This window comes from Triticum aestivum, chromosome 2B, assembly GCF_018294505.1.
Source record: "Triticum aestivum cultivar Chinese Spring chromosome 2B, IWGSC CS RefSeq v2.1, whole genome shotgun sequence".
NCBI lineage: Eukaryota > Viridiplantae > Streptophyta > Magnoliopsida > Poales > Poaceae > Triticum > Triticum aestivum.
The window spans coordinates 27,708,836-27,719,531 of NC_057798.1; the positions used below are offsets into that span (position 1 = coordinate 27,708,836).

The following is a 10,696-nucleotide window of genomic DNA, read 5'->3' on the forward strand; positions in this document are numbered from 1 at the left end:
TGTGAAAACTGTCTCGATCGCACGCACATAATCCGGGGAATGAAGAGGTTGAGGTGAACCTGAAATTTGTGTTGGAATCTAGGCATGGAGAGAAAGATGATTCGTCACGAGCAACGTCGGCATCGACTGCACCAAGCTGCCATGACTCCATGGAGTGAGGTCATGTGAAGACTTTTGGGGAGCAAAACTCCAACCGGGCATGTCATAGCCAGCCAAAAATTTCTCATCTATATCTTTCCATCCCCCCAAAAGAGGGGGAGTTGAAGTGCTTGTCTCCGAAAAAAGATGGCGTTTTGCACATCCACACAATCAAGAAAACATAAAATGTGCCCCCGCGGAAAAAAGACACACATAAATGTGACTATTATTTTCTCCCGCAATATATAATTACATTATAGTCCCTTCGTCCCAGAATAAGTGTCTTGAGCTTAGTACAAATTTATACTAGAGCTAGTACAAAGTTGAGTCACTTATTTTGAGACGGAGGGAGTAGAACCTAGCAGAATGTATGAATGTACATTTTAGGCAAATCTATAGACAGAGATCTTCACACTTGTAATGAAGACTTTTGAAAGGGAAAAATGGGTTCAAACTTGACCAAAACTACATCCGGAACTTCATGAATGTGTGAATTGGAGGCAGTGGCGGAGCCAGAAAATTCAGACAAGGGGGGGCAAGTATTGTTAAACCTTGTTAGGGAGGGCCAATCCATCAAAAAACACCGTTTTAGCAAAAACAGATCACTGTTACTATCATTCCAGGCTTAAATCATTCATGTTAAGGGAGGGGAGGGGGGGGGGGCAGGGCCCTGGTTGGCACCCCCTGTCTCCGCCACTGATTGGAGGGAGCGCTACTTGAACTCGAATGTCATGTGTACTTCGCAAGGAAAAACAAGGGTGTCATGTGTGGCATTCATCCGATCATTATGACTCTTTAAAAACGTTTTGTGTTGTGAGATGAAGGTAATAAAGCGGAGAAAATGATCTATTCTAGAATCTAGTGAGCTCTTAACCGCGTGTTGGCCAGCGTGATTAACCAGCTAGCTGATACTCCTAAAAATTGGTGTTCTTAGTCCACTAAGTAGTAGCGAGGATACTCACACTCTGCTGATCCTACGAACACACCCCCAAATCGCCCCCACTTTCCCAAAGGGATGAAATATTGCAATGTCATTTTTCGGAAAATGGAAGGTTTTTTTTTCAGAATGAAAATCAAAGGTTTCATAGTGGGAGCATTCTGCAATTAACTACTCCCTCCGGTCTAAAATATAGTGTTTCCTCTATTTCCGTGCTTCAGCTTTGACCATAAATTTAACCAACGAGACCGAATGCGGCGGGAGCAAAAGTTATATCAGCGAATTCGTATTCAAAAGAAGAAGGTTTCAATTATAAATTTTTTTTCTCCCGCTGCAGTCGACCCCGTTGGTTAAATTTATAGTTAAAGTTGTGAGATGAAGGTAATAAAGCGGAGAAAATGATCTATTCTAGAATCTAGTGAGCTCTTAACCGCGTGTTGGCCAGCGTGATTAACCAGCTAGCTGATACTCCTAAAAATTGGTGTTCTTAGTCCACTAAGTAGTAGCGAGGATACTCACACTCTGCTGATCCTACGAACACACCCCCAAATCGCCCCCACTTTCCCAAAGGGATGAAATATTGCAATGTCATTTTTCGGAAAATGGAAGGTTTTTTTTTTCAGAATGAAAATCAAAGGTTTCATAGTGGGAGCATTCTGCAATTAACTACTCCCTCCGGTCTAAAATATAGTGTTTCCTCTATTTCCGTGATTCAGCTTTGACCATAAATTTAACCAACGAGACCGAATGCGGCGGGAGCAAAAGTTATATCAGCGAATTCGTATTCAAAAGAAGAAGGTTTCAATTATATATTTTTTTTCTCCCGCTGCAGTCGATCCCGTTGGTTAAATTTATAGTTAAAGTTGTGAGATGAAGGTAATAAAGCGGAGAAAATGATCTATTCTAGAATCTAGTGAGCTCTTAACCGCGCGTTGGCCAGCGTGATTAACCAGCTAGCTGATACTCCTAAAAATTGGTGTTCTTAGTCCACTAAGTAGTAGCGAGGATACTCACACTCTGCTGATCCTACGAACACACCCCCAAATCGCCCCCACTTTCCCAAAGGGATGAAATATTGCAATGTCATTTTTCGGAAAATGGAAGGGTTTTTTTTTCAAAATGAAAATCAAAGGTTTTATAGTGGGAGCATTCTGCAATTAACTACTCCCTCCGGTCTAAAATATAGTGTTTCCTCTATTTCCGTGCTTCAGCTTTGACCATAAATTTAACCAACGAGACCGAATGCGGCGGGAGCAAAAGTTATATCAGCGAATTCGTATTCAAAAGAAGAAGGTTTCAATTATATATATTTTTTCTCCCGCTGCAGTCGATCCCGTTGGTTAAATTTATAGTTAAAGTTGTGAGATGAAGGTAATAAAGCGGAGAAAATGATCTATTCTAGAATCTAGTGAGCTCTTAACCGCGTGTTGGCCAGCGTGATTAACCAGCTAGCTGATACTCCTAAAAATTGGTGTTCTTAGTCCACTAAGTAGTAGCGAGGATACTCACACTCTGCTGATCTACGAACACACCCCCAAATCGCCCCCACTTTCCCAAAGGGATGAAATATTGCAATGTCATTTTTCGGAAAATGGAAGGTTTTTTTTTTCAGAATGAAAATCAAAGGTTTTATAGTGGGAGCATTCTGCAATTAACTACTCCCTCCGGTCTAAAATATAGTGTTTCCTCTATTTCCGTGCTTCAGCTTTGACCATAAATTTAACCAACGAGACCGAATGCGGCGGGAGCAAAAGTTATATCAGCGAATTCGTATTCAAAAGAAGAAGGTTTCAATTATATATTTTTTTCTCCCGCTGCAGTCGATCCCGTTGGTTAAATTTATAGTTAAAGTTGTGAGATGAAGGTAATAAAGCGGAGAAAATGATCTATTCTAGAATCTAGTGAGCTCTTAACCGCGTGTTGGCCAGCGTGATTAACCAGCTAGCTGATACTCCTAAAAATTGGTGTTCTTAGTCCACTAAGTAGTAGCGAGGATACTCACACTCTGCTGATCCTACGAACACACCCCCAAATCGCCCCCACTTTCCCAAAGGGATGAAATATTGCAATGTCATTTTTCGGAAAATGGAAGGTTTTTTTTTCAGAATGAAAATCAAAGGTTTTATAGTGGGAGCATTCTGCAATTAACTACTCCCTCCGGTCTAAAATATAGTGTTTCCTCTATTTCCGTGCTTCAGCTTTGACCATAAATTTAACCAACGAGACCGAATGCGGCGGGAGCAAAAGTTATATCAGCGAATTCGTATTCAAAAGAAGAAGGTTTCAATTATATATATTTTTTCTCCCGCTGCAGTCGATCCCGTTGGTTAAATTTATAGTTAAAGTTGTGAGATGAAGGTAATAAAGCGGAGAAAATGATCTATTCTAGAATCTAGTGAGCTCTTAACCGCGTGTTGGCCAGCGTGATTAACCAGCTAGCTGATACTCCTAAAAATTGGTGTTCTTAGTCCACTAAGTAGTAGCGAGGATACTCACACTCTGCTGATCCTACGAACACACCCCCAAATCGCCCCCACTTTCCCAAAGGGATGAAATATTGCAATGTCATTTTTCGGAAAATGGAAGGTTTTTTTTTCAGAATGAAAATCAAAGGTTTTATAGTGGGAGCATTCTGCAATTAACTACTCCCTCCGGTCTAAAATATAGTGTTTCCTCTATTTCCGTGCTTCAGCTTTGACCATAAATTTAACCAACGAGACCGAATGCGGCGGGAGCAAAAGTTATATCAGCGAATTCGTATTCAAAAGAAGAAGGTTTCAATTATATATATTTTTTCTCCCGCTGCAGTCGATCCCGTTGGTTAAATTTATAGTTAAAGTTGTGAGATGAAGGTAATAAAGCGGAGAAAATGATCTATTCTAGAATCTAGTGAGCTCTTAACCGCGTGTTGGCCAGCGTGATTAACCAGCTAGCTGATACTCCTAAAAATTGGTGTTCTTAGTCCACTAAGTAGTAGCGAGGATACTCACACTCTGCTGATCTACGAACACACCCCCAAATCGCCCCCACTTTCCCAAAGGGATGAAATATTGCAATGTCATTTTTCGGAAAATGGAAGGTTTTTTTTTTCAGAATGAAAATCAAAGGTTTTATAGTGGGAGCATTCTGCAATTAACTACTCCCTCCGGTCTAAAATATAGTGTTTCCTCTATTTCCGTGCTTCAGCTTTGACCATAAATTTAACCAACGAGACCGAATGCGGCGGGAGCAAAAGTTATATCAGCGAATTCGTATTCAAAAGAAGAAGGTTTCAATTATATATTTTTTTTCTCCCGCTGCAGTCGATCCCGTTGGTTAACTTTATAGTTAAAGTTGTGAGATGAAGGTAATAAAGCGGAGAAAATGATCTATTCTAGAATCTAGTGAGCTCTTAACCGCGTGTTGGCCAGCGTGATTAACCAGCTAGCTGATACTCCTAAAAATTGGTGTTCTTAGTCCACTAAGTAGTAGCGAGGATACTCACACTCTGCTGATCTACGAACACACCCCCAAATCGCCCCCACTTTCCCAAAGGGATGAAATATTGCAATGTCATTTTTCGGAAAATGGAAGGTTTTTTTTTCAGAATGAAAATCAAAGGTTTTATAGTGGGAGCATTCTGCAATTAACTACTCCCTCCGGTCTAAAATATAGTGTTTCCTCTATTTCCGTGCTTCAGCTTTGACCATAAATTTAACCAACGAGACCGAATGCGGCGGGAGCAAAAGTTATATCAGCGAATTCGTATTCAAAAGAAGAAGGTTTCAATTATATATATTTTTTCTCCCGCTGCAGTCGATCCCGTTGGTTAAATTTATAGTTAAAGTTGTGAGATGAAGGTAATAAAGCGGAGAAAATGATCTATTCTAGAATCTAGTGAGCTCTTAACCGCGTGTTGGCCAGCGTGATTAACCAGCTAGCTGATACTCCTAAAAATTGGTGTTCTTAGTCCACTAAGTAGTGAGGATACTCACACTCTGCTGATCTACGAACACACCCCCAAATCGCCCCCACTTTCCCAAAGGGAGGAATTATTGCAATGTCATTTTTCGGAAAAGGGAAGTTTTTTTTTTCAGAATGAAAATCAAAGGTTTCATAGTGGGAGCATTCTGCAATTAACTACTCCCTCCAGTCTAAAATATAGTGTTTCCTCTATTTCCGTGCTTCAGCTTTGACCATAAATTTAACCAACGAGACCGAATGCGGCGGGAGCAAAAGTTATATCAATGAATTCGAATTCAAAAGAAGTTTTCAATTATATAATTTTTTCTCCCGCTGCAGTCGGTCTCGTTGGTTAAACTTATGGTTAAAATTGGACCTCAAAAAATATGAACGCACTATATTTTAAAATGAAGGGAGTACTATGAAGCCACATCTTGTTTGCCAGACGGAGATGGTAAAACAGAGGAAAGGTCCATTTTGGACTCTACTAACCTCGTGTTAGCCTGCATGATTAACCAACTAGCTGCCGCTAACGGTGAAAGCTATCCAGGATTATGACCCCCTCCCTCCCTATGAATCCATGATTAGCTGGGTGTTTTTGTCCTGTGCCCCAAACAACGGGCGAAGGTGATTCACTAGGAAGGACAGGGACGCAGCTAGCTGCAAGTTGCGGGCAAAATTCCAAAATTCCAGGACCAGGAATCTCAGCCCTGCGTCCTTGTGGCAATCAACCAAGCAATGTTGGATGGAGGGACATCGATCCTCCAAATAAAGAACAAGGGGATGTTTGGAACGCTGCTCTTGCTGGTCCCACTGCCAAGTCATATTTATCAATGTGGGACGAGCCTTCGATTGACAGGGATAAGGTTGTGTGCCTTTGTGGGGAATGCATTGGAGCACCCGGGTGTCACGCACCCCTATATGAGACTAGCATTAAATGAAATATCAGGAAAAAAATCAGAATTTTTGGGATATGAAACCTAGGTGCCCATTGTACTCCTGTTTCATTTTCTGGGGGGGGGGGGGGGGGGAATGGGTGCCCGTGGTATCCATGGCGCGGGAATTCCGGTCCGACATACGTTACATCCAATTGTTTTTTCTATAAATACAATTTCTTTTGTTCTTTTTACTGACATTAACACGGGCACCCATTCCCCATGAAAATGAACATGGGTGTACAACAGGCACCCAGGTTTCATATTACAATTTTTTTGAATTTTTAAAATTTTCTAATAGGTTTTTAATGCTATATTCATATAGCTAGGGTGTGTGGCACACCCGAGAGCCACAAATCCTCTTATGTGCCTTTGGGTCTTGTATTGTACTGTATATGCCATATATATACCCGCTTGTGTGTTGAACAAATTGAGTGGAAGGACTGCCAAGTCCCACAGAAAGAAATTCTTCGTACCTAGCAACCATTGTTAAAATGCCGGAATATCCCTTGTGAAAATTAATAGTTGTTTACCATATGTAGTTTGGTGATTCTTCAAATCGGCATATCCACTCTGCTATCTTTCACCCCTTCTCATCTCTGCTGCTCATCTCGTGTGCACACAAATCTCCTTCCAACTCGTATATGTGTTATGGAGATCATGATGATTTGTAATAGGAACTTATGAAAATAGAATGTCATGTCTCGCAAAAATTAGTTTTGTGTGCATTCCAATCGGCGATGATGCTCCAAACCAAATGTCACAAATCCTACATTCAAAATTTGTCTGTCTCCCCCTTCGCCGCACCAAAAAGAATGAATGGAAACAAAAAAGGTTCAAAATTTTGAGTGGGGCCCCCTTTTCGGAAATACTAAGTGGCGGACGTTTTCTGGGAGGGGATGACAAGTGAATGTTTTCTAAGGCATTTTTAGGTGGTAGGAGATGGCAAATTCTGCTTGTTTTGCCGCAAAATGTTCTTTCCAGAAAACGCTCACAAATACCACCCCTCCCAGCGAACGTTCGCCAACTATTGTGGTCCTTTTTTTTTTTGCCACATCGAACATCTTTTCAAAAATTTCAAAAAAAAAGAGAGAAAAACTTTGTAACAATCTTTGCTTATTACTCCCACAAATAAATATCCATATTAAAGACGATGTACATATCTGAACTGATAAATGGGCAGTGTTTAAATTTCCAGATATACTGATTAAATGCAATCATCACTGACTACTGATGCTCCAAATGTCGCCCTCTGCTCCTCAATGTCGCCGTCTCTTTCTCCCCCTTCTCGCAACAGAATCAGGCAGAGGAGCCACCAAGATCCCATCTATAAATACCACCACCTCCGCCGATCGTCTTCCACCTCGCCGATTTGTCTCCACCCACCCACCTGCCGTCCTCACTCCTCTCCGCCGGCCCGTTCGTTCAGAGGCACGAAATGGCCGTGTCGAGGGAGCTGCCGGAGGCCGGGTCCCCGCAGGGGACGGAGGCGACGGAGGCGCCGCCCCGGCCCGGCCTGCGGTACAACTCGCCGCTGGTCCAGGTGTCGCTGATCGGGCTGGTGTGCTTCTGCTGCCCGGGCATGTTCAACGCGCTGTCCGGGCTGGGCGGCGGCGGGCAGTTCGACCACACCACGGCCGACAACGCCAACACGGCGCTCTACGCCTGCTTCGCCGTCTTCGGCGTCCTCGGCGGCGCCGCGCACAACCTGCTCGGCCCGCGCCTCACGCTGCTCCTGGGGTCCCTCACCTACCCGCTCTACGCCGCCTCCTTCCTCTACTACAACCACCACAAGTCCCAGACGTTCCCCATCACGGCGGGCGCGCTGCTCGGCGCCGGCGCGGGCCTGCTCTGGGCGGCGCAGGGCGCCATCATGACCTCCTACCCGCCGCCCAACCGCCGGGGCAGCTACATCTCGCTCTTCTGGTGCCTCTTCAACCTCGGCGGCGTGCTGGGCGGCCTCCTCCCCTTCTCCTTCAACTACGCCCGCACCGACGCCGGCAGCGTGAACGACGCCACCTACGCGGCCTTCATCGCCTTCATGCTGCTCGGCGCCGCGCTCACCTTCCTCGTCCTCCCGCCCGCCAGGATCGTCCGCGACGACGGCACGCGAGCCACCAGGGTGACCTACTCCTCGGTGTCCACGGAGGGGTGGGAGATCCTCAAGCTCTTCGCCAACTGGAGGATGCTGCTCATCCTGCCGGCGGCATGGGCCAGCAACTTCTTCTACACCTACCAGTTCAACAACGTCAACGGCCTCCTCTTCACCCTCCGCACCAAGGGCCTCAACAACGTCTTCTACTGGGGCGCCCAGATGCTCGGCTCCGCCGGCATCGGCTACTTCCTCGACTTCGGCTTCGCCAGCCGCCGGAAGCGGGGGCTCATGGGCGTCGCCGCCGTCGCCGTACTCGGCACCGCCATCTGGGCCGGCGGCCTCGCGAATCAATTGAGATACCTCGACGGCGAGTTCCCCGACAAGATCGACTTCAAGCAGGGCAGCCGCTACGCCGGACCGTTCCTGCTCTACTTCAGCTACGGCCTCATGGACGCCATCTTCCAGAGCCTCATCTACTGGATCATCGGCGCCCTCGCAAACGACACCCAGATCCTCAGCAGGTACATACTCCAATCTCCAATGCAGTACTATATGTCTGATGAATTCAATCCCTCACTGATTTTGGATTGGCAACAATTTATCATAATACTGTCTGTACTTGAATTGGTTAACTGTTAAGTTAGTATTTGGGATAAATAGCATTATTTAAATATATAGTGCTCGTGTTAACTACGTAGTAGAATCCACTGTTTGATAGAAGAACATAACTGTTCTTCTTCTGATGCTTCTCACTCTGCTTTAGGAAAGTTTCAAAGTACAGTACTAGATAAGATGCTCCTTAAACTTTGGAAGGAGAGTCCACTGACTTTACACGGCTAGGCCTTTGGTTCAATATTAAAATGCTTGATGAAATATGCCATCTGAATCATCATCAGTGTGGAAAAGGGGGTCAACTTTTTCATGTAAAAGACTAGTAGTACTACACTTAACTGAAGTGTGATGACCTTACCATGACCATCACGACAGATACTCCCTTTGTTAAGGCAAAATGATGCCTTGACTTCTGAATTCTGCCCCCTTCCAAAATCTGATTACAGGGGAATCAACATTTCAGTCTCACATTTTCCCCCTTTGGAATTTAGATGTCAGAGTCTTGTTTGCTGTCTGAAACCTACTAGTGTTATCCATCTTCAGAAATTCTTGCCCAATTTAATGCATCAGAAAAATCTGCCGCTACTGATAGAAACCCCTGAATGAATGAATGAATGAATGATCGGTGCGGCAGTTAGGCATCCTTAGACGAAAGAGTGGTCTTTCAGGTTTGGTGCTTACACCCAATAAATTTGATACCTTATAGGTTGTGATGGATAAGGATTCTTCTTATCCAGCTACATTTTCCTTCTCTTTTATGAGAATAAATTCACAACGTTGCTCTCCATAGGCCGGTCCTAAAAAAAAAAACTAAAATGGTCCTTAGTGTCATAGTCTGTGTGAAGAGGCCTTGGTGTGTAAGTAATCCTTTCTCAAGTCTGAACAGTCGTCTCATGCATCATCCTTAGCATGATGTATCCTCAATTCCTCATGCATAATGCATTTGGTGTTGGTGTTGCTCAATAAAATTGCTCTTCTGAACAAAAGTCGTATATGCAATCGGTGTTTGTCAATCAAATAATTGTCTAAATAAATTTTCAACTTGTGTTTGTCAATCAAATAATTGTCTGAATAAATTTCCAACTTGTGTTGCAGATACGTTGGTTTCTACAAGGGTGTGCAAAGCGCAGGAGCAGCCGTGGCATGGCAGGTGGACACCCACAAGACATCCCTGCTGTCGCAGCTGATCGTCAACTGGGGGCTGTGCACCGTCAGCTACCCGCTGCTGGCCGTCCTGGTGCTCCTGGCCGTGAAGGACGAGGACTACTCCGTGTCCAATGTCGACGACGGCGGCAAGGAGAAAGAGACCAAGATGGCCGCGCCATCAAGCTTCCACTGAGAAGAGGATACATTTCAGTTATTCATCCGCGTGTTCGCCTGCCGCAACATCTCTCGAGCACAATGGTTTAGACCGCGGTGTAGGCGTGAGTGCTCGCTGCTCGACCGTGGCTGAGCAATCTTCGTGTTGTGTCAGATTGTTACTCCAGTGTGTGTGTGGTTCATGGTGGTGGTGGTGTTTACTGGTAACATCATGTGTTAACTTTTTCTCTGTTTTTATTGTCTTCAGTTCATTTGAGCTGCAGTATACAGTATACAGTTTCATTGCTTGTTCAGTCAAGAAATGGTAACCAGTTCTGCGTTGCGCGCTTCTCTTCTTCCGTGCGACTTCCGGCTCGTATTTGATCCAACGGAAACGGAATCCTGAACTGCAGATAGATAGTTCTGCGTTTTCTGAATTTTCTGTGAATTTTCAGTCTGGAGTAGGCATATGCTGAGCATATTATGGATAGGAAGCAGCATGCTCTCGGAATTCCTGGCGTGCCGGCAAATGTTATCATGCTACAGCACAGACAATCCTCTCTCGGAAAGGAAAAAAAAAAACACAGACGATATGCTAATATACTCTGAATGCAAGCAATCTTCTGTTCTTGAAATAGTATGTCCGAAAATTTTGGCATGCTGCTTAATAAGCTAATAAAAAAGCTTAAAAAAAGATTGCCGAGCATATTTGTCATATGCTTGCTTAGCTAGACGGTG

At 44.4% G+C, this 10,696-nt stretch overlaps 1 protein-coding gene across 1 annotated transcript; it reads left to right on the forward strand.

Annotated features, from left to right (window-relative positions):
- Window positions 1-7,163: 7,163 nt before the first annotated feature.
- On the forward strand, window positions 7,164-10,263 carry LOC123043244 (UNC93-like protein 1). Its single transcript, XM_044465633.1, has 2 exons — window positions 7,164-8,568; window positions 9,755-10,263. The coding sequence occupies exons 1-2, from the start codon at window positions 7,391-7,393 to the stop codon at window positions 9,996-9,998; spliced, it is 1,422 nt and encodes a 473-aa protein (XP_044321568.1). The 5' UTR covers window positions 7,164-7,390; the 3' UTR covers window positions 9,999-10,263.
- The last annotated feature ends 433 nt before the right edge of the window (window positions 10,264-10,696 follow it).